At 36.7% G+C, this 18,151-nt stretch overlaps 1 protein-coding gene across 11 annotated transcripts in view; it reads left to right on the top strand.

Annotated features, from left to right (window-relative positions):
• MYT1L (myelin transcription factor 1 like) overlaps positions 1–18,151 on the top strand; it is a 305,889-nt gene that overhangs the window by 162,078 nt on the left and 125,660 nt on the right. For all 11 annotated transcript variants that reach the window (XM_056344592.1, XM_056344598.1, XM_056344589.1 and 8 more), the window contains exons 3-5: positions 12,272–12,326; positions 12,509–12,542; positions 12,840–12,902. In XM_056344592.1, the coding sequence (XP_056200567.1) occupies positions 12,272–12,326; positions 12,509–12,542; positions 12,840–12,902 (152 nt within the window). The remainder of the gene's footprint in view (positions 1–12,271; positions 12,327–12,508; positions 12,543–12,839; positions 12,903–18,151) is intronic.

Raw genomic sequence — 18,151 nt, 5'->3', positions numbered from 1 at the left:
GAATGTGCTTGCATTGCTCTGTAACTTTAACTCAAATTTAGCTTAATTTCCATTTGCTAAGACTGTTTCCCACAGCTTTATGCCCCATGTATAGAGGAGTTTGGACCTTTACCATTGGGTGTCACGGGTGTGAGGAATGGAAATTATTTAATAATCTTTTGTGAAATCCTTTTTGGTTTCTTCATGTTAGTGAAGTTTAACTCTTTAGATTTTGGTAAGTCTTATTGGCTTCTTAATTTCTAAAAATTACATTTCTAATGCATTTTCTCTTTTAAAGTACTCTTTCCCCCAATTTCCTTCCATAATAGATAAAGTTTGGTCTGCCTTGAACTGAATTATTTTTCTGTCTTTGTTCCTGTACAAAATACAACAAATTGCCACACTTCAACTTCAGAATTAGAAAAGTAACCTTTCTGATGACATATACCTGTCATTTTTCAACACACTGTATTTGGGAACAGGATTTTTAGAGGAAAATAAATCATGCCAGGTCCAACAGCTCAAAGAAAGACGAGGCTGCTGGTGCTCTGTGTCCCCAAGTCCAACCAGCAGCAAGGCTGAAGATGCATTCCCAGCAAACAAGTACACAAAGCATGTTTATATGCTACGGGTATACATAAATACATGCATACATGACTAGTCACACAGATATTGGACAGACACTCAGAGCACTCACGTGAACACAGACATCACCAACAACTTCATCATATTCTTTCTGGTTGACCAGGTTGGAGGGCCACTAGTGAGAATATCTATCTATCTATCTATCTATCTGTCTATCTATCTATCTGTCTATCTATCTGTCTATCTATCTATCTATCTATCTCCATATATATATATGCAGTGGATCCCTCCAGCAGCTCGTCTCAGGCACTCAAGTCTACCCAGTAGCTGCCCTGGATCCCAGGCTCCTCAGTTACTGGCATCTGGACATACAAACCCCCAGGATGCAGCCCTGCTCCAGTTGCTGGTGCAGACTGCCACCCCCCCCACCCATACCCACCCACCCACCCCCACCCACCCCCACCCACGCACCCCCCCACACACACCACCCACCCCCACCCCTGCACGCACGCACGCACACACGCACGGGACTCCCCTGACCCCATAGCCAACACCCATGCTCTTGCCCACAGAGACACGTGCACTGCCACACCCGCAGCTGGCCCTTGGGGACCCACCCAGCCCCCTGGTCCCAGGGCACCTCACCTGCTCACCTATTTGTCCAGCTTGACCTTTGCTAGTGGTCACACTCACTTTCACACCCGCACTTGTTCCAGTTGCTGGCACCACGGACACAGATCCTGCCACCCAAGGTCTGACTCCCATTGCTGCACTGACACCACTGCACACACATATTCACACAGAGTGGAGAGCCCTCACCCAGGAAAGAGTTAAAAAGGAATTTAGACTAAATAAAAAGACTGTGCAGGTCAGGTGCAGGGCATGGCCAGAGAAGCATACTGACCAGCCAACGATTTACACTCAACTGGCCCTTTTATCCCCTTGCCCTTCAGTTTTAAGACAATAAATCTTACAAGCTGTCTCTGTCAGGCTTTCTTCCACCTCCTTTTCTGCATGACCTTTTTCATCATGCCAAAGTTTAGGCTTTGGTCAGCTTTGAGATGTTGGAGCTAAAAAGGTTGTGTCTTTGGTATTGATATATCAACAAATAATCATTTTTTCAGAACGTGAAAAAACATTACAACTTTTGCATCATCAAATGTCTTTAATGAAAGCAAAACAAAGCTGCATTCCTTGTGTCTCAAGGAGAAATGAGAAGGGTGATCCAGTTTTAAAGCCAAATCTCTGACCCAGGCCTTTTGTCCCTTAGAAGAGTACCTCTCTTCCAAAGTGTTAACCTGAAGCGTTTAAATATTCACTGAGATAAGCAGCTTGACTAAATAGTTTAGTGGCTAGGTGATGTGTAAAATCAATCATCTAGGTTAATATTTAATCTGTATTCTGTGAAAGAGACCATCATCATCCAATGAGGCTGGTGACAGTTTACCCCAGAGTACCTTAAATTATGGTAGTCAAGAAATTCTTCACATTAGTTTGACTACTTTCAGAAGATAGGAGGACTGGGAAACCGCATCTTTTATATCGTGCTAAGTGTAACTAGCAACTGCTAGAAATATGAAGTCTTGGTTTTTATGGATGTAGTCCTGTGCCACCAGAATTTCTAGAACAAATTTAGTGAATTTGGTGCAAATTTGGTTCAGAATCACCAACAATATGGAAAATAATCTTCAAGGAATCTCATTTCTTGACATTCCTAAAAGTTTAAATGCTTGCAAGTAGCATGATATGCTTCTACTCATGACAACAAGGAAATTACAGTTCTCTTAAGTCCAAAATATATATCTGTATTTATTTTCTAATTCTTACCATAAATTTTACATTCAGCTTTTATCTGTGCTGCTTTTGACTGCTTTGCTGGCTGGTATATAGATGTATATAGACCTATTGTATCTTCTGTTTTATTTCATTTCTTGTTATAAGGCCTTTGGATCAGACTGCTTTCGTTGTCTGCCTGCATCTAATGCAAGGAAGCATGAATCCTTGTTTGAGCCTGTCTATATGACCAACATAAGAATTGTAATAGGAACGGTAAAGCTTCTAAAACATTCTTTTCTTGTCATGTGAAGAATAAATACCTTTTCAGTCAGAAATGCTTATAAATAGGGGAGAAAAAAATCAACATGACTGACTTTGAAGTTCTTGAGGCTTCAGTATTGCACAGTCCTGTTAGCATGCACTGGCACTCACCACCGTGACCACTCACAGAGCAAGCAGCCTGGTGTGGGAGCACACTTGAGGACTGGTTAAAGAAGGACAGTGTGATTGCACTCCAGCTTCACAGTTGTACTGGCCTTTCTTCACAGCTGCATGTGAAAGCACAGGCTAGGGCATAGATGAAGAGATTTAAAATTAGATACTAGGACCTGGCTTTTAATACTGTTAAGTACTTACAAGTTTTTGGAAGACAAAACTAATTATTTTATTGGCTTATGAAAAACAATGAGACTCTGGAGGGATTTGAATTGCTCAGCTGTGGGGACATATTCTGGATCTCTTCTTCCAGATGGAAGTTTCAGTTCTGTTATAGCTCATGTCCCAAAGCCTACTCACTGAGCATATCCAAAGTGTCTTTATAGAGATACAAACTGATGAAAGGATATCTTCTCTCCCAGTAAAGTGCTCTAGATCCGGTGCTATTTCTTCCTACCTCTAATTTCCACACTACTTTCTCATTCCTCATGTCTAAGAATGTAAACAAAGTAATGACAATGATGCCTAAATGAGCCGTGTGCACTTCAGGTCTTTTCCACTCTAACTAATATAAAGCCAATGAGAAATACTTGAAAGTGTTTCCTGCCTTGCCACCAGAATAATTCAATGAATCCCAAATGTATTTCCTCACAAAAAGAATATATGGTGAATTTGTGAGTTTAACCAAAATTCTGCTTATTTTGGCCTTCATTTAAAAATTTGGCTGCAGCCTGCACTGTTCATCTGAAAACTGAAAGATTGGATTCCCTCTGTAGATTATAGAAGGAGAATGACTCAAACTCTGAGAACAAGTCCTGAGGATACATTATTCTACTGTTCTGCAAGAAGGACTCTCCTTGATATTAATAAAAGCTTTTTGTGTTCATCACAAGTGGAAGAGGACAAAAGAGTAATTTATATTCTAGTCATCAATTTGTCCACGTGCCTGTTTGGTCACTTTGTAATACGTACCTTCAACTTGTAGCTTTTATCTTTGCGGAGCTCCCTCTGGAACTCTGCTCCAAGAGGGCCTGGTTATATGCTGGTGTTTTCTTGAAGTGAATATTCAAATAATATAATTCTCTTAGAAGTTTGCCTTTTTACTGAAAAGGGTGCTATAAAGTATTTGAACTAAATTTCAGATGTCCATACCAACAAGGCACGTGAGTTTGGGGGGAAAGGGTCTGAAAGAACAGGGAAAGCACTTTCCCTTCTGCCTGAGTTTTCCTTAAGTACTCCAGAAGCTTCTTAGAGTAACTTTTTGTCCTGCAGGTTTGTTTCTCTTTTGTCTTGTGGATCTTACAATCAGAAACAATGCATTAAATATATTTGGGAGAATCATACAAATTTGCTGTCAAAACCCAGATCTTGAACATTATTCTGCTCTTTAAGAGCAGTACTAGGCCACATTTAATTAAGAGGATTGAAATACTAAGAACTGATTTTAAAGAACTGACTATGTAAATATAGTTGTAGCAGGATACAAGAATACTGTGTCAAAAGCCCTGTTAAAGTTGAGGTAAATTACATCCACTGTTCTCCCCTCATACACAAATGCAGTCATTTTATCCTCAAATGGAATTACAAGGCTGTGATTAGTAAGGCATAAATCAAAGGTCATATATTGTTTTAGATTCAGGTTTGGTCTACCCTACTGACATTTAGGGGAGAGGAAGATCTGCTGGAGCATATTGTTATAAAAGTTGCATCAGTAAGTCCAACTGAAACCTCCGTGGATTGAATAGGAAGCTCTACATTGACTCCAGTGATCAGGTCTTTTGATGTCATATGGAAAGTCAAGGTTTTGTACATACACGCTGAGATCAGATTTAGGTTAACTTGATCTGCACATTTTAATTCCCCAGAATCTTCACACATGTTGCCCTGATGCTTGATGGTAGCACTTCTGGATGAAACTGTGCATCGACGGCCATGGTTCAGTCAAATAGTTTGAAATATAATCTTATTAAAAAAACAAACCCAGAATATAGTGCCGAAATCCTGGGTCATTCTAGATTGAGGAGCATTGAGGAGCGATGTAAGGACATACACAGTTTTATCTTGGTGTACCTCTGGAATAGTGCCATAACTTCGTAGTTTCAGTACCATGGTAGAGATCACGTGCTAAGTATTGATTATTTTTAGTTGTCTAATATAAAGTTAAATTAATTTAATCCAGTTCTTCAGTTAACTTGTATTAATATATACTCTGCATCTTTAATTTTTAGAATTGCTTTTTCTTTCTTCATGAATTTTTTGCAACATGCAACATGGGTCATGTTGCATAAATTCAGATTAACACAGAACTCCAAGAGAATTGCACAAAACAGAGGAATAGCTCCTTAAAGTAAATTAATAGATATATTGCAAAAAATGATGTCACATATTTTCAGTTTAAATCTAGGATATTATTTTCTTATATATTTTACACAGTGGTGTTTCCAATTGTAATTTGTTTGTCTTTTATTATTTGAAAGTGGAGGTTAGTATACTGAAAGAGTATAGTTAATGACTTTCATGTAGTGAAAGTATGTAATAAAGCACAGAGATACTTGGGGACCCATTGAAGTAATTGGGAAATGTCACATTTATCAAATAGGTTCAACAGCATTTCACAAACCATATCCAGCTTCTAAAAACTTACTCAGATTATCAGGTGCAATACTTGACAAATGTCATTAGAAAATAAATTGCTTTTGGAATACACAGACAGGCTGAAAAAGTTATGTTAGAACTTGGATTTACTTGCCATTTTCTAAGGAGAGCAGTAGAAGGTCAGTTTACAATTTGTTTAGGAAGACTGTACAAAGTACTAAAATAGTATGGGATACACTGCTTACATAAACTACCCATCATTTTCCAGGTTATGTTTGATGATGACAATATAGAATCATTTTAAATGTAGGAAATACATTTGCCGTGTTTTGTTTCATTCTTTGAGATACTAGATTTAAAAGAAAAATTCTTTACATCCTTCCATGTTAACTTCCACACAGAAGAAAGAACATGCTTTAAGTTATAAAAATAAATTCTGAGCAAACCTTGGCTATAAAAGTAGTACAGGAATCTTACCTGTAGAAATTTGAATCTTGCATCATGGCTGGCTGAAAATCTGCCTTTACTGAGTAACTCGTCTGTCACAGGGAGATGATTTTTTTAACTGCAACCTTTTTATATAATCAACTCATTACATTTTCAGGAAATCACAATTTTTGTCTCTGAACATTTTATTTTTATCACGTTATGATCATGTCTAATACTACTGATTAGGGAAAAGCAAAATTTCAAATAATTTTAGCATCATACTTGATTGGCAGTAACAATTATGCAGTAATTCTAGTATTTACCAGTATTTGCCGTGGATTTTTTAGGTCCTAAATGATCGTCTTCTATCTTTGTGTAGCATAGACAATGATTGCTATATGAATGCTCTGCCTCTGTAAACACTGGACAGTTTTTGAGAGTATTTGAGAATCCAGGTTTTGATTTGAAGAAATCTCGGTAAGGAAAAAATTGGGAAAGGAAAATTTTAGAAGTCCAGATTTAAGGCTCTCAGTTCATTCTTGGCTTTCTGGACTTCTGGTACATCATGGCTAGAGGGAAACAAGAATAATATTCACTAAGCAAGCATTGGCTGACCTGGAAGTTTTGGAACTTGGGACTGAACATTGCAGTCTCCATGCCTCTAGCAAGAAATTCAGATACCTTGAGAATTCCAACAAGAATGATCAGTTTCAGGACTACCTGCCTGCAAGGGAAGAAAATGCTGAGCTACTTCCCCACAAGGGAGCAAAAATTGCCATTTCTCCTGGAAAGGAGCCTAAAGCTTTGGATCCCTCACAGTTGGTAACCCTGAGGAAGTCCATATGGTAGATATGTGAGCATATATAGAGATAGGGAGAGTAGTGCTGATTGTGAAACTTTTGGGAGCTTGGTCTCAGTTAAGTCTATGATAAGACCTGTAGCCTTAAATCTATAGACTTTAAAAACCTGTAGACTCCATCAGGGTATTTGGCAAACTAACAGAAAAATAGGTAAGGTCTTGATGAAAACTTGCCCTCTATTGTTAGAAGTTCCTGACCATATCTGAATACCTCAGCAGTTTTCTGGAAAATTAATACTGCCTGAAAGGTTGTGCAGCTACAGATCACATTCTGCCCTTCAGCTACAGCAGCACAGAAATTGCTCGTGTTCATCTGGCTGTCCAGATCCTCTTCACTGTTACTCCCTTACAGATTATGATCTTTGGTCTTTCAAGCATGCCCCACATTCTTTGTTCGTAGGTACAACACCTTGGAATTGGTATGTTCTTCAGTTGAGTCAAATCTGCCAAATGACATAGGCCAGTGTATGTAACTGGCCTGTCTCCAACACAGTTTATCACTCCATTAATTTCTGTGTTATCTGTGTATTTCAGTAGCATATAATCTTCCAGAGTACTGGTGAAGATACGGAATATTATAGTACTAAAACATATACCTGCAGCCTTATATTAGAAAGGCTCTTATTAAATACACATTTTTAATTTTTTTACATTTATTTTTGTAAAAAAATAATTTTTATACAAAATATTTTTTTCTGGAGAAATATTTGTTAATAGTTACAAATATGTTGATTAACAAAGTGCTTATTTTATTGTCTGAATGTTCAGTCAGAGAAAGCAAAATTTTAAAAGGTGTCTAAGGATATGATATCCTAACATAGCTATTTTATCAACAAATTTGAATATTTGAATTATCATCAAAGACCAGTTTCAAGTAGTTTTGATTACAGATTTTTCATGCTGAAGTGTAGACTGGTGCTAATTATGTCATCATCTTGTATCCCGTATCAGCTTTTGTATGATGTTACTAAGGGTCAGCGTCAGGAAGATTAACTTAGTGAGCCACACCAGTGGCTCTCTCAGCACTTAGCAGAGATTAATTTAAAAAGTTACAATTTTTTCAGAATTTTTTTTTTTTCCCCATTTCTCCAGCATTTTCCAAGTGGTCCAGGATTGTTACATATAAACAGCAATGTCTTGCAGAACTATGGGGCTATGTTAATTTTGAGGGGTAAATGTTGTCTGGGACTTTGTTTTTTTAAATAACAAATAGCTGATTTTTTTTTACTTTTTAAAAGTTTTCTTCTTGGTTATTAGTACTAGCTAGTAATTATCTCCAAATAATAATTAAAAAATATTTCCTTCCAAATATATATGTAATGTCTTATTATTACTGTGTTTACCATTCAACATTTGGTCTTCGCTGATATTTTTTTGTTCTGCCTATTGATAGTTTATGTTTACTAGTAAACTCCTCTACATGTGTATACATGCATATGAATTATTTTTTAAACTGCATGAGCTACAAGTTGTTATTTTAAGCATTGGATTGTTGAAGAGGAGTTATTACATTTCTCTTCTTTTTTCTTCTCTTTTTTATTAGTGAATCCTTCTGATGTGGTTATGCACCTTTTTTAACATTTTAATGAAGTATTTTTCAGCTGCCTCTAATCACAGTCATTTTATATTAAAAGATTCTCTTCTACTCAGTTCGTCTTACGATTATATCCAGCTTTCATATACTGACACTTTTATAGCACCTTGTGTTCATGTGTGCATGTGTGTATTAGTTTTTGGGATCAGATTCTGTACATTAAGACACAAAAAGTCTTAAATGCCTGCACACAGGTGACCACACAAGACTTTCTTTTTTCATTTTTACCTAGAAAAGTGAGATTTAATACAGATTTTCCTTCAGCTGGTAAAATAAGTTCTTACACGAGAGATTAATCAGATACAATTTTTCTAAACTTCAAGGATACTCCTATGGTTATACTATTCACCTGCCACCCCATAAGAATCATTCACTGCAACACAGATCTTTTTTCCTTTCTGTTCTTTCCAATGATAAAGAAACTATTCAATCTGTTTCATGTCCTATTTGATTGTCTTCAACAAACTTTCCAATATAACAGACCTTCTTTTGTACCCCATCTTGTGATTTATTAGTTAGAGCACAGATCAGTGACTACTCATGGTCTTGTTTCTCTAAATCTTTGATAATACTGATGCAGAGTTGCTAGCTCTGCCTCTCTCTGCCCATCATCCTTAAGTAAGAGATATCCAATAATTTGATTATTTTTAATTATGGATTACCAGGTTTAATGTCTACCAAGACCTTTTTTTTCTTCTTCTCAGAATTAAGAACTTAGACTTTTCCTCTTCATGACTAGAGCTTCTCTTTGTAGCCATGTTAAGAATTTCTTCTCTTCCTACTCCTGATGCCTTGCTCTTTGCTTTCATACATGATCTTTTAGGTGTCTTCTCTTAGATACCAAGCTAAAAGCACCTCTAGCCAGCCTGTCCTCAATGTCCATGAGTTCTCTGGATCAGTGACTGTATTCTACAGAACTGTAATGCAAAAGTCATGAATGAAGTAGAACTACTGAGGTGATCTCCTTGTGAGTCACTAAGGTCCACATTTCCTCTTTCTGCATGTGAAAATGGTGAGGAAGTCCATGTTTGTGTGAGATTAATGGCCTCAGGAGCAGAATTTTGTTCCTGGCCATGGAAATGCCAGGGGTGCATCTGGGGATTGCTATGGCAGGCTGGCAGGTGACCATCCTTTCACAGAATCAATGTGTGTCTCGTAGAATTTCAGGAAATTGCTTGCTCCCAGCTTCCAGCATTGAATATGTGGAGGGATGAATGCTGAAGGTTTGACATGACAGAAAAAGTCTTGAAGATCTGTAAGTGAGCATATAAATAACATCAAAGCAAGATACCATTGGCTAAATGTAGGCACCTACCATCATTTGATGAATCCTAGAGCATCCAAGACACATGTTGCTTTATATGACAGGACATCTAGGTCACAGACAAAGGCTGGTAGATCTGTGCCCTTTTGGAGAAGCAGCAGGCTATGCAGCATACACAACAAAATTTAAAATAACACTGCATGACTGCAGCTTTTACAATCCTTTTTCATGTCTTTGATTTGCTTCTGGAACTGGACTTTGTGGATCCTACAGGGGCTTTTCCAGATTAGTGATTTCTTCTTTGATTGTCAGTGTAGTCAAAATTGTACCCACAGCAAAAGAAGTGCTTATTTTTGTTTAGAAAGACAGGCAAATCTGTTTTGTAGTTTGCCCCTTCTAAATTTACACAGACTATCATAACAACTAGGGCAGCATTTCCAGGTTAAGATCATAACAGTTCTTTAAGCAGATTTTTTTAGTGGCATCAAATGATGCTAGATAATGTGTTTCAAACTTTTTTAAAAAACATACTAGGCTGAAGATCAGGTAACTCCACTTCGGGTTTTACCAAGTCATTATGCAAGAGTTACAGAATAGCACAATGTACTGTTTTCGTATTAGTAAAATGAAAATAGTATCATCATCTAGTGGGTAATTTTTATATTCCAGAGATGCTGTTTTGTGCTTTGATATGGCAATTTGAAAGGCTTTAAATGCATATCTGATCTTAGGAGCTGAGAAGCCAGTCAGGATGTGAACGCAAGGTGTAGGATAGACACTGCAGATGGGTTAAAGTTTAAGATTCAGTTTTGGTGCCTGTAGTTAGCTATCTACAGGCATGCTAAGTGTCTCATGCTATAGTCAATGGAGGGCTAGACAGTATGGGCAGAGGTGCCTAGGAACTGATTCTGTCCAGCCTGAAGTAAAACCTAGTAGCTGATCAGAGGAATCGTTCCTCAAGGACCAGTGGTTATGTTCACTAGGATTAAGTTCAGTTGCCTAAGCATAGGCAGCTGGTGCCATTTCTGATGCCAGAGGATATCTGAAAGATCAATACAGGGTTGGCAGATAAACAGAGGACCTACCTGTACCCTTCTGTACCTTGCTGGACTGGCAATTGAAGGCTTGATGGGATACCTTATGATATCTCAGATAGCACTATTGGTTGACGATGATGGAAGCTTGTGCTCCTAATTTATATGCACACTTCTACGTGTAGGTGTCTTGATTTAAACATGAAACCCATTTTGAGTGATGCAAAGGTCTCCATCAGAAGACTGCACTGAAGTCCCCTGCTAGAGGCTGGTTCTGTATTAGCTTTCATAATATCTGATTATTTTAGAAGGTCATTCCTTTAGTGTGGAATAAATCACACTATCAGGAACCAAATGATGACTATAAACAAGCAGAACTACATTAGTGGCATAAAGCCTTGTGAGGGTGACCCTTTTTCTCCACCAAATTCCTGTCACCCACAAATTTTGTTGTGCTGACACTTTCCTCCTGATGTAATGGGTTGAGGGAGCTCTTTAAAAGCAGCCCTTGATTTCTTCCTTGTCGGTTACTTCCCGCATTATTTGTGTTAAGGTACTGACCAAAGAAACCTAGGTGATTAAAGGGTTAACTGCAAGTCGCTTGGACCTGTTTCCATGTTTTTGCATGAGATACGTGACATTCTTACCAGATATCAATCCAAGGGTGTTGCTATAAACCTGTGATTGATTTTTTTTTTTGTTCTTCCTGGGGGAACTGGAGCCTCATGGTCGATTGCTATGCTTCCTGACCTTTACAATATCATCTCTATGTATGAACCACTGCAGATCCATCTTGCCATACTATTCTTCCACATCCAAAGGAGCTGATGATACAGATACTGCATATATTTTCCTTGACACAGTCTATCAATGTAGTTCAGTGCAATCTGCTTCTGTTGAACAAGGTTTTAAACTCTAGCTTGTAGTCTTAGGCAGTTTACCTTTGAATGTCTGGTGACAATAGTACATGGAAGATCAGAAGAAGCCAGGTGGCCCTATGGTAACTACTGTAGATCAGTGTTTATGATGTTTTCTGAAGTCTGCCTGCACCCCTGCCCCTGTCTGGTCAATATTTAGGACTGCTGTATATCCATTACCGCATAGAAAGCTACATTGGATTAGCATGCTGTTTATAAAATGAAGGTAAAGATTTAGCCATATGTAGCCAGTAAGCACATTCCTGAAGACTTGAAAAACACATCTAAACAGTGAAACACCTTGGGAAAGGTTGTAATGTCATGTTAAATAACATGAAATCTTTGAAGTTCTAATGATAACTCTTTATCTCCTTTTCAGTCATTATTCCTTCTTTTCCCACTGCAAAGTGTTTGGTTAGAAAGCAAGCTATGGTGTGTGACCTATTGACTTCCATTTTAAATTCTGTAGAAATGTATTGAATCCTTGTTTCAAAATATATGGGAGTAATCAGGGTTTTATGTAAGAAATATCCCTTTGAAAAGAGGAACCAGCACTAAGTTGCACACAATTTGCTATGAAAGCGTGACATGCAAACAGACTGATTAAAGCAGAAATTACTGCATTTTCTGTTTTTAAATAAACATAAAGATCCTCAAAATCCCTTGTACGGTGGACTTTCCCTTACAGGATAAAATGGAGTTAAAATAGTGTCAATAAATTGTGTGAGAGACTGTATCAGTCTGTGCATTGATAGTCTGTGCATGCAGGATAAGAACATTGACTGCCTGCTAATCTATTCCCAGATGGAGGTGGATGCAGACGAGAAGCGCCATCGCACACGCTCCAAAGGTGTTCGAGGTACGTCTCTTGGTTCAGTAAATCGCTCAAGGCCCCTGCTCAGGGTGACCTTCATCCTCCAGAATCTCTTTGCACGATTCATTCTGACCCTTTCTTTTACACAACCTTTCTGGTAATTTTCTATAGAAGAGGGGTACTTGTAATAGATGATAAATTTTTATATATTTTCCATCTCTCTGCAGTTCCCGTGGAACCAGCCATACAAGAGCTGTTCAGGTTAGTGCTCTGAGTGTAAAATGTATCCCCATTAGCAATTTAGAAAATTCATGCCTTTTAATGGGTATAATGCACTTTCAAGTTCATTGGTGGTTTGCTCATGCCCTGCTGCACTGATGAAATTAATTCCCTCGAGACTTGCTAATAAAAAGCATCCCCTCTTTTTTTCCCTTCAGTTATTTGATTTTTCTTTCTGTCTTGGTTGCCCTCCATTTCTGTAATACCTACTGCCTGCTTTTAGTATAATCTTTCTGCAGCACACCAGCACCTATATAATTAATTCTCTCTCTCTTGCAGCTGTCCCACGCCTGGCTGTGATGGCAGTGGTCATGTTAGTGGCAAATATGCAAGGCACAGAAGGTAATATCTGTAATTTTTCATAATTTAGTGAAGGCATTTGGTAAACAAGTTAGCTGGCATGACCTTGATAAACCAAACAATGATAAAAATTAACAATTAGACATTCTAGAAACCATTAGGATTCTCTGCTTTTTTTTCTTTCTGAATGTCACACAGAATCTAACTCACATTTTTGCTGAGGTAATTTATTCTCATTGTCAATCTTCTCTCAATTTTTTGCATACAGTTCTCTTGCTTATGTGTTGCAAATTAAAATTTGGCCCTACTGACATGGTGGCGCCAGTGTGACTTCTGTTATTTAGTGTATTTTATAACTGAATGAAAATGAGCTTCTTGAACATTTTAAGTTCGATGATTAGGTTAGATTCAGAGGTCAAAGCCTAAGACAGATCAGTGATAATAAGACTTCAGTGTTCAAGTGTTATATGATAGTTATAAGTACCTTTACTTCAGTTTCTAAACCGTATATGTGGAGACATTGCCTTAAGAAAACATTTTTAGCTGTTTATTTTTAATAATATATCAAGGTAGCATATGTTATACATACTACATGTGCTTCAAATTAATTTAGAGCTCAACCTTTAAATTTCTGTGTCTGCAGTGTCAATGTTCAAGTGTTGTACATCTGTGTAAACAGCATTCCTTTCCTGAATCATTTGTCTGTGAATTTCTTCTGCAAGATTCTGAAAGTTTAACATCTCTAGAATACATGATTTTTTTTCTCATGTGCTGTGCATTTCATGCCCATTGTAGGAGATAAAATGGCTGATGTTTGATGATCTCTTCTGAATAGAGGGAGGTGTTCAAACCAGTGTTAAATTCTGCTGAAACTGTTAAGATTTTTTTTTCATTCTTGACTTTTTCAAGTTTTAAAGCACTTGTGGTGTTTATAAGAACACATATTTCACACCAGATCTGATAACTTCTTTGTCATGAGGGCATACAGCTTTTATGAATTAAATTGAAATTATACGTTTGTGGTTAAGGCATTTATTTGAAACAGGAAAAGTTTCTAAACATACATGACAATCCACTCAGTGCCACTTAGTCCACTTATGTGCCTTTTTTCTTATCAGTGACTGAAGCTTCGAGACAAGTCCAGAAAATACCTTCAAAATTAGAACAAGAAAAGCAATATACTTGATATTAAAATTATTTGGAATTACATTTGAACAATATAACAGAAAATAATTGTATCATATATTTTTATATATTGTATAATTATATATAATTTCTTTTCCTAATATTTTTCACTTACAAAAGTGGTAGGGTTTTGTGGTTATTTGAAGGATTTGGTTAGATTGGAACATTGATTTAGGAAAAGTAACCAACATTTTTCTTAAATAATTCTTAAATTCACTTGTGACTTCTCTTTTCAAATCATGTTTTTCTTTTGTCCATTTTCTTCATGCAAACACAAGCTTCATCAGTAATTAATGAATGGCACCAGAACCGTCTTTTCCCTCAGAAATTGCATGAGTAGTCAACAGTTAAATGACATGATTATAACATCCTTTCTAGTTACAAGATTGTAACTGCGTATGTTTCTTTACACTTCATGGGATTCATGTGCAGATTTCAAAAACAAAAATCTTGAAACATACAGAAAGAAACTCATAAGAAAATCTGACCTCTGAATTGCTCTAACTTCAAACTATGTGTCTGTGTTTGTGTAAAACCACCCTTTTGGGGGAGGGGGAAGGAATAGATGTGAGGTTTGGAGATTGCATGCAGTTTTGAGACGTTAATTCCATATTTTGCTTTCTTGACATGATTCTGGTATGTCAGTACACGAACAGACTGAATCTCAGAGCTGTTAATTAAATGAAATTTTGGGCAGATGCGCAAAGAATAAAAATTGGATATACGTCAAAAATTCCCTTTTTTTTACTGGCTAAAGAATTTGTGGGTTTCTTATGTTTTCTTGTCACCCTGATTGCCAATCCACTAATCAAAATATATTTAACCAATATATGTCTTATTTAGTATAAAACCACAAAATTCTTTGTTGAGGTTTACAACCTACATATCTATTTTCTAAAAGAGCAGTAATATGTTTATCTAGTCAACCAACACCTAGTAAATTTAAATTTTTGAAAGAATCTGAAGGAATTTATATTTTTCTTTTTTCTATTTTGCTATTTGGGTGGGAAAGACCCTCAAACATTTCTATCAAGGAAATCAGACTGTCTTAAAAATTTGATATGTTTAAGGAATTGCATGTTTCAGCTGATGCCTAACTCAATTCTGGTTAGACCTACAGAGCATTTTAATGAGGTTAAGACCTTTCTATTCACAATGCCAGACTGTCTCATTATTAGGAATGAAATGTATTCCCTTCCACTAGATGTAGTCAGAGCTCTCCAGAATTCTTTCTTCTATAACATCTTGAAGTCTGTGGAATTTTATTTTTTTTTAAATTGTAATTTTATCCTTGTAATATCAATGTGACAGTGAAAAACATGTTCAGATACTACATTAAATTTGAACTGAAATAAACAGATACTTTCAAATTTCCAGACAGCTTCGGGGATGAAGTGTTCTGCTGCTAAAATATTAGGCAGAAGTTAAAGGAAATTTTTATCATAGGTTTTGTAACCCAGTTGTGATTTTAGTTATGAAAGAGCTGCAATGTTAGGGTTAGCTAAGGAAACGTGCAGGCTTTATACGTCATTGATGCTTCCTTTGAGGTGTATGAAAATACAGGACTAGTACTGGTTAGGGTAACAGCGGTGACAGCTTGTTGTATCATTTCCATCTTTCTGATTTTTTCTTTGTGTAAAACTTAGTTGGAAGTGAAGCCTTGTATGACTTAGTTGATACTTTGCTATCAGTTCTTAAGTTTGGTGCTTAATTTTAGCTTGTTATTTGGGCGTGCTAGTAACTAAGATGAACAGGTTTCTCTGCAGGGCACTTTAGGGTAGGGTGCTGGGATTGCTAAAATAATTTGGCAAAAGCACCTCCCTCCAGTGACTGCACAGAAAGTTCAGAAAGATTAACATCCCAGTTTGGGCACTGAAGGTAAGTGCCCAAAGTTAGGTTGTGTGCCTACCTTCTTCAAAGCAGATTCATATCTCTCTTTTTTTTATTTTAGCAATACATAGAAACCTGAAGCTATCCCTCTAGTACACTCTATGATGCACAGCATGAGGCAGTGCCTCAACGCAAGATTTTACACAGATAGGACTTCAGTACCTGTTGTTTATGTTTCCAGGCACCTAAGGGCAACTGAACCACTCACAGATCATGCAGTTAAAGAAAATGCATGTATCTTTAAAGCATCAGGTCTTAAAAAATAGAAGGAAAAACAAAAGATCTGAAACCAAAAGCAAAACAAAGCCATAGACATGTTCAGATAGTGGCGGAGACAACAAAAGAATTCAAATCTTAGGTGTGAAAATCAGAGCCTCTCCTTGGGCCGTGCTCCTGATACCGTTTATTTTATTCATTTGGTAACTCTTCAGGTCCATTGTGTATAGCAGCATAATAATCAACAGTACTTTTATACATTCAAATCTGTGAATTAATTTTGAACAATAAGCTTGGTCCAGATCCTTGAATACTTTTAGCTGTGAACAATCCATCTGGGTGTATAGCAGTTACTCAAACCACACCAGGAGAGTGTTCCCAGAACTGTGTTTTCAGGACGTCTGTCAGCTAAGTGTCTGAAAAAAAACATAATCAACTTTAAAGACAACAGGACACATTCTATGTATACAAGTATAAATATAGAAGCAAGTCCAGTTTCTGGTCTAAGTTCTGCAGGTGCAAATCTCATAGTTACTCTGGAGTAACTTGAGTGCAAACTGGCCTATGTTATTTACTAATTAGATGTGAATGATGGTTTTAGAAATATTACACCCTACTATGTTGCTGTGCATTTAGCATTTTTTTTAAAAACACATCGTAATACCAAATAGATGTCTATAGTTTGCTGTGTAAATAGGTATGTAGACACATCATAAAAATCCTAACTAGATTCCATTAAAAAAGTACTGATTACGTGCAGTGGCCTGTTTTAAAAGCTTCTTAACATCACAGTTTAATTTTTTCTCAAGTAACAAGAGCAATTTGATTCTGTAACAGATTAATCACTTACCAAATACTACATGCTTCAGAATGAAACACATTCTAACAAATAAAAGCCCTGAAAAGAATCTTAAGCTGGTAGTGTGGCACTATGTATATTAATTTAAGATTCTTTTAATGCATATATCGGTGCATATCTGAAAGTATATAAAGCAGTTATATAGAAATTAAAGCAAAACAGAAAGTTAGTCTGAAATAATACGCATCAAATTTCAGTGAAGGATGGATTGTTAAGGCCAAATGACAAAACCTTCAGAATTAAAATGGAAATACTGATGGAGCTTCCACTATATCAGGAATTTCCATCTGATTGCTGAAAATAAGGATTCAGATGAAATGAAACAACTTAAACATTTCATCCACCAAGGAATTTGGCATCCCTTTTCTTCAGTTCATAGTGTATTTGCAAGGGATTTTTTTTTCATTAATCTCTGATACAATGTCTAGCAAAAAGAATTGAGTCTCAAAAATGAAGAGGGATCATAAAATAATGTTTGGATCTATAATGTATGAATTGTCCCTAACCTTATAAAATATATTGCATTTTAATTTTCCACCAAATTTCTCAATATCATGAGTTCTTTGTTGCTTTACTAGGCTGTCTCTGTTTCTATTACATTATACAGATAGAATTGTTTTGTCCATTTTTTAATTTTTAAGCATGAGATTTGTCACTTCATACAACAGATTATTTGAAATTATAAATACCTTAGAGTTCGGCATTGCTGATTTGATTAGGAAAAGCCCCACATACCCATGTATTGCCTTGGCAATTATAAACTTTAGTTTAGTCATCTATATTTTAGAACAGAGTAAAATAATGCAGGCTCCCAAACTTCGAAATTAAAAGACTCAAATGTCTCTCTTTTATTAGAAAATTATTGAATTCTGTGGCTTGTTGTGCCATATTTCTTATTCAAATTTTTTCATTTCATATACCTTTTCACCCACCAGTTTGATTGCCATGGCTGCAGCCGTGGGTGAATAATTGCCTGTCTTCACAGGAGCATGTTCTGGAGCTAAAGTCGAGTGCTTGCTTCCTGATGTATGCCTCATTTGAATTCTGCCGACAGCCTAGGGGCTGTATTATTCATGCCTTGACAGATAGCACTCACTAAAAGCATTGGAACAGGGCCAGGTACTGGCAGAGAGATAGTGGA

Source organism: Falco biarmicus, chromosome 6, assembly GCF_023638135.1.
Source record: "Falco biarmicus isolate bFalBia1 chromosome 6, bFalBia1.pri, whole genome shotgun sequence".
NCBI classification, from domain to species: Eukaryota; Metazoa; Chordata; class Aves; order Falconiformes; family Falconidae; genus Falco; species Falco biarmicus.
This window is presented reverse-complemented; position numbering and strand designations above follow the sequence as displayed.